Source organism: Phyllostomus discolor, chromosome 6, assembly GCF_004126475.2.
Source record: "Phyllostomus discolor isolate MPI-MPIP mPhyDis1 chromosome 6, mPhyDis1.pri.v3, whole genome shotgun sequence".
NCBI lineage: Eukaryota > Metazoa > Chordata > Mammalia > Chiroptera > Phyllostomidae > Phyllostomus > Phyllostomus discolor.
In genome coordinates, this window is record NC_040908.2 from 119580567 (window position 1) to 119594475 (window position 13909).

At 57.5% G+C, this 13909-nt stretch overlaps 1 protein-coding gene across 6 annotated transcripts in view; it reads left to right on the top strand.

Moving 5' to 3' along the window:
* ARRB1 (arrestin beta 1) overlaps positions 1 to 12956 on the top strand; it is a 71302-nt gene extending 58346 nt beyond the window's left edge. For 3 of the 6 annotated variants that reach the window (XM_028515856.2, XM_036028807.1, XM_028515854.2), the window contains exons 11-16: positions 285 to 422; positions 1116 to 1199; positions 2435 to 2458; positions 4570 to 4640; positions 5453 to 5504; positions 6847 to 12956. In XM_028515856.2, the coding sequence (XP_028371657.1) occupies positions 285 to 422; positions 1116 to 1199; positions 2435 to 2458; positions 4570 to 4640; positions 5453 to 5504; positions 6847 to 6958 (481 nt within the window). In that variant the 3' untranslated portion in view covers positions 6959 to 12956. Of the gene's footprint in view, positions 1 to 284; positions 423 to 1115; positions 1200 to 2434; positions 2459 to 4569; positions 4641 to 5452; positions 5505 to 5654; positions 6398 to 6846 lie in introns of those variants that run through there. The other 3 variants (XM_028515858.2, XM_036028808.1, XM_036028805.1) reach the window with 2 other exon arrangements.
* The last annotated feature ends 953 nt before the right edge of the window (positions 12957 to 13909 follow it).

The window sequence follows — 13909 nt, forward strand, 5'->3', positions numbered from 1 at the left end:
TTTTTTTTTCACCAGAAGGAAGTAGATCCTCCTATTAGAAGATACATTTGGTTTTTTCTTTTTTTCATGGCCCTGCATGTAATTTTTTTGAGCAGTTAATTTCATTTAATATTTCTTGTATATGTGTGTTTATTTACATGTCATAGCAATCAGTGTATCTGCAGCTAAAAACACTAAAAAGCAAACCCCCTTTCACAACGTTGCCCTGTGTTCTCTAAGAGGTCCTGGCTGGGTGGGGTGGGCTCGGGCGAGGGCCTCTCTACACCCGCCTCCCTTCTGCCCAGCGACACGGTGGCCCCCAGCTCCACGTTCTGCAAGGTCTACACGCTGACCCCCTTCCTGGCCAACAACCGGGAGAAGCGCGGCCTCGCCCTGGATGGGAAGCTCAAGCACGAAGACACGAACCTGGCCTCCAGCACCCTGTGAGGACATGCCATCCCTCGTCCCGGCTCTGGAATGTCCACCCTGTCCCTGTGGATCCACACCCGCCTTGGGCCCACCAGTGCCAGCGCTGGGTGGCATAGGTTCCCCTCTTCCCAAGCGTTGTCCAGGGTCCCTCCTCTTAGACGGCCAGGGAGCTCAGACGGCCAGGGAAAGTTGTCCCTTTATTCTCACCACTATCCAGGAATGACCCAGGGGACATGATGGGCCCCTAGACCCATGCCCTTGGTCAGGGCTGGGCTCCGCTGGCTTGCTTGAGGGAGAGCAACCTGGAGAGGCTTCCTGCAAGAGGCTTCCTGCAAGAGGCAGCAAATCCTAACCTAGTGTCTTCAATCAGATGGGGTTTGTCCCTGAGGCATAGTGAGGCTGGGGGGGGGAGGGAGTAGCTCCTCGAATGGCCTTAGCAAGAGACAGTGAATGGTGAGGGGGTTGGGGAGGCTGGAGAGATGAGGGCAGATGTGGGGGTGCCCCTCAAAGGCAGGGCTTCCATTCCTTCCGAGTTCCCGCCCCCTCAGGGCACAGCTTCCCTTTCTCACACTGCTGTCTGCTCGCTCCTGGTGGCTGAGTGGTCCAGGAGAGGGTGATGGCCGCCGCCCCCCACCGCACCCCTCCCCTGCCAGGTCCTGCCCACCCAGGGAGCTCCCATGGACCGGCTTCCTCGTGTCGCCTTGCAGGTTGAGGGAAGGAGCCAACAGAGAGATCCTGGGCATCATCGTTTCCTACAAAGTGAAAGTGAAGCTGGTGGTGTCTCGGGGCGGGTGAGTGCGCTGGTGCAGCCCTGACCCCTGAGTCCAGGGCAGTGCCCCTAGCCACCTGCAGCCTGCCGCCCCTTCCACCTGTTTGCTGGACGGTTTAGCTGCATCCGCCTTGAGGGTGAACCAAGCTCTAGGACTTCCTTTTCCATCCCTTCTTCCTTCCTGCTTCTCTTCCTCCTCCTCTACCCCCTTACTCTCTCATTTCAGAGGCCTTCAGCCCCAACCTTGCCCCTCCCATCTTCCCCTCCTCCTTCTCCCCCGCGCCCCCTTCCTCGTCCTCCCCTCTGGGCACATGGGTGGGGGAGGCTTCACAGAGTCTGTGCTGTGGGGTGTCTGGGGGGCTCTGTGCCCCTCCTCACACCCTGGGGTACGGCACCCACCCCCACGCATGCCCATGATGATCTGCAGGGGGCTGAGGATCCCACCCACAGCTGGATTGGGGGTGTTCTGACTCTCTCATTTTACAGATGGAGAAACAGAGGCCCAAATAGTTCCCCAAACCTTTCTTGCAGTCTCCTCCCCTAATCCCAGGTCACGGGCTGGGAGCTAGGGTCACGGCCGTGGACCATACCCAGTCCCAGCCCTGGAGCACAGCCTGGTGCGGGGAGGCTCAGAAAGAGCTACTTTCCCCCTACTGTTGTTGTAAACCTAGAATTAGGATTTCTAGGTTTCTAATTCGTCACAGAGCTTTTTTCTAGTTAATGCATTTGTACAAAAGGATGGGAAGGCTGGTGGCCTTCGATGTTCAGTCCCCTTTATTATGAGGATCCTGCCTCGTGCAGGTTGGCAGCATGTAACTCGCCCACGTGTTATAGGGCGTCTCAAACTGCCGGCCCCAGCTCCCACGGCCTGTGGCTCTCGCAGGACCCAGTCTCCTAGAGCTGCTTCCCGGAGAAATCCCTGGTGAACCCCGAACTGCCCCCTCCACTGGACAGGCCTCCCAAGAGAGGCAGCTCAGGGCTTCCTTCTCCTGTTTCCTCTGCGGATGCGGGTCCTGCGGCTCCACAAGGCCTTGCAGAGGATTTGGCCGAGCAGGGCCGATCTCAGAGCCCCCAGCAAAGGCTAACACCGTGTCTGTCCTGGATGAGCAGTGGCGGCCATGCAGGGGGTGGGCGACAGTGTGTCCTGGGGTCTTCTCAACCTACGGGCAGCACAGGTGGTGAATGAACATGCTTTCTGTTTTCTTCCTCTCTGAACTCTCTCCTGACCACCTCTCCCGCCTCCTCTGACCCACCCAGCCTGTTGGGAGACCTTACGTGCAGGTAAAGTCCTTCCCTTCGGCCTGATGGACCCACCTCCCAGGACTGCAGGGCACTGGGTTGGAAGGAATCTTAAGGGTCACTTTGCATTGCCAGGCTCAGGCACGCGCCGGGACTGGAACCCTCCCCCGAGGGACCGAAGGGATGCAGTTTTTCCTTTAAAAACCTCACCCTGCTCGAGCATTGCACCCAGGTGACAAGGACCTTTGCAGATCGCAAAGCCAGCATTACTGATCTAGGGAGTAGCCCCCAACTAGTCTGAATTATAGAATGTTTTGGGAAAATGTCTGCTCCATGGCTTCCAAACTTCTACACTCATGAGAATGGACTGCAGGCTGAGGGTTGCTAAGGAGAGGGCCCATGGAGCTCTGCTTCTGTCGACAAGATTCCCTTTCTGCCAGCGGGATCCACATGCATTCCAAAAAGCACATGCCCCCCGCCCCCAGAGGTTTTGCCTCCTTCTGTGACAAGATGGCAGCATTACTGATCCCCAGAAATTGGTCCGTTTGGACTGAGGTGCAATTCAATTCAGTTCAGTTCAATTCAATGTATTTCAGTAAAGATTTCCCGAACCCAGCCTGTGCCCAGGCTTGTACTGGCTGCTGAGGTTCCGGAGAAGGATCACACGCAATCCCTGCCCTTGATCGCTCCTGACCTGGTACAAGGTTAAGGTCCAGATTCTTCCGTCTGCACCCTGTGTGGCTTTAGTGGCAAACTGTGTCTTCCACCAGCTTCTGGTCTGAGGGTTCACTCTTCCAAGTGGACCTGGAAAAGCAATCCCCTTTGGAAGCAAAAAGAACCAAATTGTTTCAACAGCCTTAGGAAACCTCCATGTTCTTACTGCGGGGAAGTCACGATTCTGCCCGGCACAAGCTTCACAATGTAACCAGCGTTTACCTATGTCACCTTCCGGAAGTTCTAGTGGTTCTGGAACATAGGTGTTGTTATCCCCATTTTCCAGAAGAGCTCAGTAGGACTTGATGTAAGCCGCCCCCAAGTGAGTGGTGGGGCTGGCGGAACAGACCCTCCTGGTTGCCTGTCCCCTCTGTTCCCCTGTCCCTTCCTCTCTCCCAACGGGACTTGCTGGGCAGCAGGCTCAGGAAGGCAGAGTTGTGCCTGGCAGCACTCACAGTTGCGGGGCCTCCCATGGGGACACGCCCTCGGGCTGAGAGGAGGGGCTTCAGGGCTGCTCTTGTCAGAGTGCAGAGCAAGGGTGGGTGGGAAACACCTGGTTATGAGCTGCTGTCACTCAGTGGTTAAGGGAGTCAGAGGCCTGTCTGTCACTTCGCATTAATAGCTGCGTGCCCTTGGGGAAGGTACTGTTTGTCCTTGTGCCTCAACTTCCCAGTCTGTACGTTGGTGCAATAACAGCTTGTGAAGATTAGAGTAATCCTAGGATAGCACCCGGCACAGAGTCAGTGCCCTGTAAGTGCCTGGTCTTGTTATTTTGCTGGCTGTCAGAAGCACTGGCTGGTGCCAGCACCTCCGTGGTCCTGCCCCCTTGCCCCCCGGCCCCCTTCTATCCCCGTGCCCAGCACAGACAGCCCCGGGGCCTGGGTCCCCTCCAACTTCAGTTTGATTAAGCCGACCTCAGCAGTGCAAGGCGGCAGGAGGCTGGGGCCACCGGAGCACTTCCACAGGAGCCTCCTGGAGATGCTGGGAGATGGGCCATGGTGAGGGTGGGGGTGGGGGGCACCCAGAAAGTTGGGAAGGGCAGTGTCAGGGAAGGCTGGGCTGGCTGTGGCGATTTGAGGTTGGCAGGGTCCCTTGGCACCTCTGGAACTACCAGTGACCAAGATGCACGCACTGTCTAGGCAATCCTTTTCCCACCCCTGTCCCTCCTCCCAGCTCGTGGGAGATCAGGGATCCCTCTCAGGAAACAGGTGGTTTCCACTCGTTTTGGAGCCAGGGTAAGAGGTCCGCTAGTTCAACTCCAGGGAAGATTGAGGCTCAGAGGATGGCAGAACCAGGGCCTGGGGCCAGATTTCCTACCTCTCAGCCCAGAGCTACCTCTTCTGACCACAAAACCTTCCCCGGCCCTTAAACTGATGGGGCCTTGATCTCACAGCTGGAGACTGGGCTCGGGGCTGACTGGGTCTGGGTCTCTGTTTCAGTGATGTGGCCGTGGAACTGCCCTTCACCCTAATGCACCCCAAGCCCAAAGAGGAACCCCCACATCGAGAAGGTGAGTGGGGTCTGCAGGTCACTGGGCTGGGCTTTCCAGACAGCCAACCCCCTTCTCCACCAGCTGCTGTGTTTTCCCCTTGCCCCACCTCCCTCTGGGTCAGGCTTCAGCCCAGGGTCACCCCTCTTCCCCAGCTCCCCAGGATCTTTTGCAAGACCCACACCCCTATTTACCCCCACCTCCCCAGGAGGCAGAGAGGCCTGGCTCTGTTCTCTGTGGGGATGGGTGGGGCTGGGGCGGAGGGGCCCCCTGGCCGTGCTTGGGACCCTGTCTTGCATCCAGGTGTGGGGGAGGGGCTGCATGGACAGGGTGTCCCCTGGACACACCATCCCCACAACTTTTCCAAGTGATACCAGATTGCTCATACTTCATTGAATCTAAGACTATTCCGTCAAGGGACATTATAGTGTATACCACAAAGAAAGGAAAATGTTCCCACAATTAAACTATGCAATGCCATCTATTATAAACATACCCGAAGTTCAGAGATGTGACAATGGTTGTTTTAGAGTTAGTGAAAGTCATGCATGCAAGAAATGAATCTAAGTCACATGGGAAATATGCCAAAGGGAGCAGGGTCCAGAGGTTCTTCCATTTGCTGGGGCCACGGTGGGCCTCTGGGACCTTCCCTGAGCCCTCCAGCCTGCCTCTAGGGTGATTTGGGGGTATTCCTGAGACCAGGAACCAGCCTTCCTTCCCTACTCCCTTCTTCCTTTGCCCGCCTCATCTTAGCTTGGTTGCTCCGGGGCTCGAACCTATGCCCCCATACCACTCACCACTAACCTGTGGGTGCCCACCCACCCTGTGTTCAGTTCCAGAGAACGAGGCACCAGTAGATACCAATCTCATAGAACTTGACACAAAGTAAGCCAAACCCTGCCTGCAATGTTTGGGTGGGAGGGCCTCGGGGAGGTGGGTGGGGCAACAGGGTCATTTGCATATATGCTTATTAATCCCTGACGAGCAGCTGGGCTAACCCCGCCTGCTGAGAGCCGCCTCTGCTCGCCTCTTCAGCAACCCGCTTGCCTGCATGTGACTTGAAGGACCCTCCGTGCCTGTTCCTCTTCCTCCTGACTTGGTGGGGTCTGTTCTTCCTCCCTCATCCTTGCACGTCCGTCAGTCCGTCCACAGCACCTGCTCAGCTCGCACAGGGCTGGTTCGTGGCCCTGGGCTGGGACTCTCCTGCCTCTCCCGTGCCCAAGCAGTGGACTCAAGCTGTGGGGTGGGGAAGGTTCTGGGGATCTTGTTGCTTCTGGCTCCCAAGGACTGATGCGGACTGCCCTGCGGCCAAAGGCCATCGGCTCACCGGACAGTGGCCAGAGGGGGAGACCTGGGTCGACATCGCCAACCACCTCCAGGGCCAACCAGCTTTTCCGCTCCAGCTCCAAATCCACTCTTCCCTTCTCTGCCCGGAGATATTTGGCATCTGGGGTCTCAAGTCACCCCATGAGCACACCCCACACAGCTGGCTGAATTCTGGGAGACGGGGGGCTTGAGTGGGCCTAAGCGGATGTGTTTCATGGTAGAGGGGAGCTCATTGTTCTCAGAAGCAGTCCTTAGTCCTGAAACCCCACTCAGGCACCCCCTTTCTCCACCCCACTCTTCCTTTGCCCCCCTGTTTAGACTTGCTGCCAACCACCCCTTCCTCTCTAAGATCCTGCAGGGTAGAATGTGAGCCGAGGCTCTCCTGGAGCAAGGGTCTTCACGGTTTTCTCTTCCATAAAGCCAAGCTGGCTCTTCCCTGTGCAGAAGCTGAAGTGCTTCCTGCGAGTAGCTGTTTCGGCGGGTGGGCGGGGTTTCTTGGGCTTGTTCTTGGGCTTGTTCTTGTTCATACGCCATGAAACTACTGGTGGCCTGGCCCCGCAGAGTGGGAGTAAGTTGTTCCTCTGGCCCCAGCCCAGCTTCACCCCCCCTTACCACACCCCCAACCTGCTCAAGAACCCGGCCACTTTGCAGCCCTCGGGCATGAAAGGCAAACATAGGCCTTCCTCTGGCATTTCCACCACTGGCTGGAGGCCACCTGTGACCAGGCCTACTGTCACTGGTGGGTGTCCAGGTGTGCCGGCCTGGCAGGCCTGCCTGCCCACGGTCAGCCCCGGGGGCCGGCATCCGAGTCCCATCAGCAGGCGAGCCCTCTGACTCCTCTGAATGAGCCTGCTCGCCCTGCCCTGCAAATACCCCTCGTTTTCCTTGTCTTTCCCACCAGCGACGACGACATTGTGTTTGAGGACTTTGCCCGTCAGAGACTGAAAGGCATGAAGGACGACAAGGAGGAGGAGGAGGATGGTACTGGCTCCCCACGGCTCAACGACAGATAGACTGGGCCGGCCCACCCCTGGCTGCTCCGGGTCCTCTCTCCCGTACTCGGCCGCTCATTTGTCTTCTCCCTGTCCTGGTGCCCCGCCCCCTTCATTCTTCCAGTTTCTGCCAGGGGGCCCAGTGGTCTTCCAGGCTGTGGTGGTGAGCCTCCGGCCTCAGGGCGGCCCGCACCACCATAGCCCTCTCACCGCAGTCATCTTCCCATCCCCCTCTTTTCCTGCTGACCCCCAGAGAGGCCTCCGTGGCTCTGGCCTCGGAATTTGACCTGGGATGGGGAGCAGGGGGGAGCACAGGGCACCGGGCTTGGAAGGGTGGGGGTGCGGGGTCAAGACTGTGAGAGAATGTCCAGGGCCCCAGGTGGTTAATACAGTCTGGCAGCTAAAGGATGACCATGTCGAAGGCCACCGTCTTCTGGCCGGGCCGGCAGCCTGTGGATGGATTCTCAATGCCTGTTTGCAGCTCTGACCCACTAAACACCTTCTCCCTTCCACGCCCATCCCTGCCCTGTGTCCCTCTGCGTCTGACAGTGACATTGGCATAAACCCCAGGAGTGGAGAAAAGCAACTGGACTTTCTTACCAGCAGTTACCTAGTCGAAGGCAAGCAGTGTGGACTAGCCCAAGTGTATCTCAGTGTTGTCAGGGTGTGGTCTCCTAGCTACCGGCATCTTACGCATGCTGTCCTACGAATAAACATGTGTCGAGAGAGACAGTCAGGAAAGGTCTTCAGAAAGGACCCCCACCCCCGCTCCCAGGCGGGATGAGCTGCAGCTGCAAAGGAGGTGTCCTGAAGGGTGGCTCTGAGAGGTGGGCGCAGGGCCGGAAGGGGAGAGTCTGCCCTGCTCCCTTTTATGTACTCGCAGCTGGTGAGCCCATGGGAAGCAAGGCTGCAAGTCCAGAGGGGGCTAGGGGCACCCGTGTCCTCCTCCCTCCCCTTGCAGTTCTTCGGGGTCAGGCTGGACTGGCTCTGCAGGCTGGGAGCCAGTGCCAGAGGCCACCATGCCCACAGGCAAAAGGGGTCCTTCCTCAGAAGGTGGCAGGGTCCTTTGGGATACCTTCACCTAAAAGGTAGGGGGCTACCGGGTAGCAAGGAATCCCTCATTTCCTTGGGGAGTTGATGACCCCCTCAGTGGTTCCCAGTGCCATGGGAACCCTGTACCCATTGGCTGGTGTTTGGTTGACATCTGGGGTGTTTCCAGGGTAACAGGGTGGGCAGGGGATGAGGTAGAAAGTGTTCGAAGGTCTCTGCTGTTGTCTGGTTTCTGCTGCTCACTTACTCTGTGTTCTTGGACAAGTTCCTTTCCCTTTCTGGGCCTCAGTTTGTCACCTAGAAAACCAAGGGGTTTCACCCGATGATCACAAAGGGCCCTCCCAGGTCTGTCCTCCAAGAACTTGTGAACATTAAAGTTTCTGGCTTAGTGGATGGAGCCAGAGCCGCTGACTCTGTTCTGTGCCTCCAGAGGGGACTCACTGGTCAGCCCCTGGAGGCGTCAGGGCCATGGAGAGTTCTGCTTCCCCACGGCAGGCCTGGGCAGGATCCTTGCTGGGCCTCTAGGGGGTTGCCTGACGTCAAGGTGTGGCCGTAGGTAGCACGAGCTGCCTGGCCCTGGGGCCTGAGTATGACGAAAGGACAGAGTTTGCATTTGCTGAGCTTTCAGTGGGGCTGGAGGGCTGCTGGTAACAGGGCCTCCAGTGACTCACAGCTGCTCTGGATGTAGACACCTGAGCTGCACCTTATACCCAAGCAAGTACATTGATTTATGGGGCAGGGGCTCTCCCCTCAATTTCTGCTTCCTTCTCTCTCTAGCCCATGCTTGCCTGAAAAGGGAGACAACAAAATTTTATTACACAAGTTGAATCTCAACACATTTCAGTCCAGGCCCTCCTGGGGGGGCCTGGGCAGCCATTTCCCAGGGTGAGATCACCAGCTCCATTCCTGGCTCTGCATCAAGCCCTTCCTGTCTGCCTCTCACGAAGACTCAACCCTAGGGAACCCTACTCAGGTGAGAATCAAGTCAGCTTGGACAGTCACACCCCCTGGCCAGTCCTGGGGTCCTAGTTGCAGGTGCACCTGGCATCAAGCCCCCACCAGAGCTGGCTGGGCGGTTTGCACTTCATCGGGCAGCTCAGGAGCTGATGAACAATGGAACAATGCGCCACAAGCATGTGGGTGCCAGGGTCTTCCTCGGGAACCTCTGGAGCTGGGATAAGACTCTTCTGGATTTGGGGTAATCACTCTGCTCCTTCATCCTCCTCCTTCATCCCCAACCTGTGCACACGAAAGACTTGCCACTGGTTTCCTGAGCTTCCACCCCCTCGACATCTCCCTCACCCTTTCAGGTTTATCTCTGTGGTTACCCAAAATTTCTCCAGCTGCAGGGAGCATCATAGCCCCATCTAGCCTTTTACTCCTTGGGTGCAGGGCTGCAGAAGGGCAATGGTCAAGTTCATTTGAATTTGGCTTAACCATCCTCAGCTGATACCTTAATTGCTCAGTGCGAGCACTGGAGACACAGAGATGGGTCAGTCCCAGGCACTGTCCTCAGGAAGCTGCTGGTCGGGGAAAGTCATGGGGGAAGAATGGGGCCATTTTATTCATGGCCCCAGGGCCACTGCTCATCCACATAGTGCCTTGATGTGAATCAGGAGCAGGGCCCCTTCCAGGTGGACTCAGCCTACTCTAGAATGGACAGCTCTGTGAACTGTGCCCAGGCTGGAGTCCAGCCCCTGGGCTGGATGCCTCCCCGGCAAGCCCTGTGCTGCAGCTCGGGGGCATTCAGACCCGTGATTCTTCTGGCCTCTTCCTGCGAGAAAGGCCCAGATCCTCTTCCCAAGCTTCTGGTTGGCTCTAGACCCCTGCAGCCCCCAGACATGACTGGGTCCCTCTCTGCAGAGCCCCTCTCCATCTGGCGTCAGGTGAGACCCCGGAGTGAAACTGGGGGTTGGGGGCGCCCACTGGGCCCCAGGCCCCAGCCCAGTGTCAGTTCATTCTGTGCACACAGTTGGGGCCGGTGCCGAGCACATAGTGTCGCACTGGGACCCGCCAGTGGGCACGGGGGTGGCATGTAGGTAGCAGTTTAGGGTGCAAGGAAGACCGTGGCCCTGAGTGAAAATCCCCAGGCAGAGGGTCAGCTGGGCTCCTCCACATTCCAACTATGAGAAGGGTTCGTCCCCATGAACCTGAGGACTAGTTATCTGGCTGGACCCCACCGGCCTCCTCAGCCTCAGGGGCACTGTTTCAGCTGGGGTGTCGCTCGTAAGCTGGTTCCCACAGCACTGTGAAAAGCATGCTGGCCTGGAAGCCCACAGTGCCTCTGTGTCCTCATTGTTGTCACCCAGCTGAGTAGCCTTGAACAAGTCACTCAACCCCTTGGGCTCGGTTTCCCTGGCTGTAAAATGGGACAGCAATCCCTTCCCCACTTGCCTCTGTAAAGTGCAAACGGCCGCACAGGCCGTGGCCCTGCTACTTCAGGGGAGCAGCTCAAGGTCACACAGGAAGTTTGCTCTGGCCTTCTGGTCGTCTCATTTAGGTAGATGTCAACCAGAAGGAGATGTAGCCAGGTCTGCTTTGGTGACCCCGCTGAGGGGAAAACAGAGACACTATTCAGGAGTGCCATGCCTCAGATAATGGTCCCAGCAATCAGGACAGAGAGACAAGACTTGGGTATTGTCAGTGATTGGGGCTCTGGGCCCAGGTTGGTGAGAACCCCCAGCCCCCAGCCCCGAATCAGCACTCCATCAAAGAAGCTGAGGGTGACGTGGGATAGAAATTGCCTGCTCCTTCCCTTCATGGTACAAGGCCCCTTCCAGGTCAGCCAAAGCTGCCAGTACTTCATGATGATACTTGGGATGCATTTGGGATACGCAGGGGAAACCCAGGCCTCTTACACGTGGTGCTGAGCCGCAGCTGACCTGTCCCCTGGTGGTTCCAGCAGCCTGAGAAGGCAGCTTCTCTCCTGCCAGTGATGGGGGTGGGACATTCTCAGCCCATCCTGGAAGAAGATGTTAGGCCCCAGTCCTGAACTCTTTCAGGGTCCCATGGTCATAGGCCTATGCCTGTTCTGGTGTTTCTCTTTTTCATGTCAACAAGGACCAAAACAGACTCCCCCACCCCAGTGCATGAGCCTGCACCTCGGCCTGGGCAGCTCCACCACTTTGTTCTCCCTCCGGGACCGAAATGGCCAGGCCAGCCTGCTGGGGCAGGCTCTCCACCTCCGACGCCCCCTTGCAGGGTCGCTGCACCGCGGCTTCACAGAGAGGCCTGTGGAAGGGGAGCGTCCTTCCCCATCACTCTCTCCCAACCCTTCGCTCCAAAGGGAAGTCAAAGCACAGATCCCACAGACCCACGATCTGTAGACACTCTGACACAGTGGTTTTCCCACCAGGTGCTGTGGAACCCCTGGTGTTCCGCAGCACTCTGTCGGGGCTGCTACAGTGGGAAGGGAGGGATGGAGGCGTGGGGTAGGTCTCCAGCCCTGCCCCCATTCCCACTCCCACCAGAGCAGCTCTGCTTTTATCTGTCTTGTCTATTGAAGTTTCACCTTCAAAGTTTCTTTTGGAGAAAAAATTTCTTCAAACCACGATTCGGAGGTTTGACGCTAGACCAGCAGGCACGAGTTCTGCCCTTGCTCTTCACGGCGGAGTGGCTGCCGTGTTCCAGCGCCGGGCACCTTTGTACTGGAGCTCAGGTCACAGGCCCAGGTCATTCGCTTATTCACACACACACACACACACATTTTGTCATTTGGTGATTTTGTAGCCCCCTGCCCTGAAGCTTGGGCCTAAGTTTCATTTGGGCGGGGGCCTGGTGCTCAGTGATGGGGCGGGGGGCGGGTCATGATCCTGACATTGGTCCATGCAGCGTGGGGGGCAGTGGGGTGCAGAAACAGGCCCAGCCCTCACCTAGGACTCATGTGTGTACCCCAGGGGGACACCTAGCTCTCCTGGCCCAGGCAGTGGGATGACTGAAGGAGCAATGTGATGGGAGGAGACACTAGAGTCAGGCTCCTCTTTACATGTGGACAGGTGGGTGGCAGTCCAGGTTTCTTAGAGGAAATGCTGAGGCATGACTTTGCAGCAGAAGCCCCTCCTGTGAGGGCGGGGTCTGCCGAGAGACTCTGCTAGGATTCCAGTCCCACCTGTGTGGGCAGTCGGGTGTGTGGGCTGCAGGAGGGTGCCTGAGGGAGGCTGGTGCCCCAGCTGCAGTCTCCAGAACTCCCTCCCTGCCAGCCTGCCCCTTTGCCTGGGTCCCTCATCAGGGCTGAGGGCGGGCACCTTGGTGAGATCTGGACCAGCCCTCGACCAGAATCCTGCCCCGCCCCCACGCAGGGCATTCTGGGTGAAAATGTGAGGCTCCGGGCACTGCAGGCCACGTGGCGTGGAAGAAAATGTGCCACCTGCGCTCTACGTTCAGTCCGAGTGTGCCCTGGGAGCCCACTGACCTCAGTGTCTCCGTGTGTACCGTGGGGCTAGTGCCAGGCTCTGCCCGCCTCACGGGAATTACGGCTGCAAGGGTCGTGGGAGGCATGGCTCTGAGAGGTGCTTTCACACGAGAAGCGGGAGCCACACAAGCTCGGGGTGCAATCATGGCCTGCGCTGCAGATCAGCAGAGCGCTCGGGGAACCAGTGCAGGGTGCACGGTCCTCCGGAACGTCTCTGCCCGGGGGGGGGGGGGCCAGCCACAGACACTGGGGGCGGGGCGGGGCGGGGGCGCCTGCTCCCACTCAGTGGGAGCCGGCGCTCAGCCTGGTGCACTAACCGTGTGTGAGTCCTGGGCGTGGGGACTGACGGGTGACTGGGACAGCTCTCCGGGTCTGTGGCCCTTCTGTGAAGTGATTATTGTGTGACGCCCTCATTCCTGGGCCACCTACCAGGTTTATTTGTTGTACCTGTGGCATTCCTTATTATCTCAGATAAGTTATTGCAGTTTATTCAACTCTCACAGGACAGTGAACAAAAGAACTATAAATAGGTGTCCATTAAAGGTCTTTTGTGACAGGTGCTGGCTGTGCTTCTTTCCCATCCCACAAACCCCTGGTGGGACGTGGACCAGCAGGTGCCGGCCCCGACGCCCTGGCCTGGTGCGAACGCCCGTGGCTGGGTCAGGTGTTTTCTTCCCCTGCCTGTGGTCCCAGCTCCAACCCGTTGCTGCACCCCATTCCAGAGACTGCCGGGAAGCTTTCTCCTCCCCCTCCTGCCCTTTACCAGCCTTATGGCCGTGGGGGAGTCGCCAAACTGTGATCCCTGTCAGATACCACTGGGTCCCATGACCCCTGGTTTGCTCCTGCGGTGAAGCCATCCCGTCCTCTCCTGGCGCCACCGACCACTTCTGCCGAAGTCCTGCCCCAGTTCCAGCACTGATTCGTGTTCAGGTCTCCTTTCCTGCTCTGCTGGGTCTTCCTGAAGTCACTCCTGTTTTCCACAACTTACCCCCTGCCTGTTCCGAAAGAATACCTGGGACGAGTGAGGGTACAGGTGCAAAAGATTCAAAGTTCTGAATGATAACGTACAGTATTAACACGAAAGGAAGGTGCTGATGAATATAAGACAACTTTCCTAGGAAATGGATTATATAGGAAAGACAAGCTTTTACATTCCTGTAAAATGGTGTGCAACTTAGATCAGAGCATTGCCCTCCGTGTTGGCCAGAAGGTGGCCTGTTTCCTGACGCCCCTCCCAGCTGGAGAAGGGCAGCGGGAGGATACCGACAGTTGAACCAGGGGACCCGAGCTAGTTTTCGCTCTGACCCCACATGGACTAGATCAGTCTGAGTCCAGGTAACCAGCATTTATGCCCGTATTTCAGTGGCAGGAATTTAATTGAAAAAAAAAAAAAACTGGTTACAAATATGTTGCAAGAATTGAAAGGGTAAATGGGATATGAGGCAACCCAGAGACCAGGCACAACAGGAACCCACAACCACCTGCGTGGTGGAAGCACAGGGAGAGGAGGT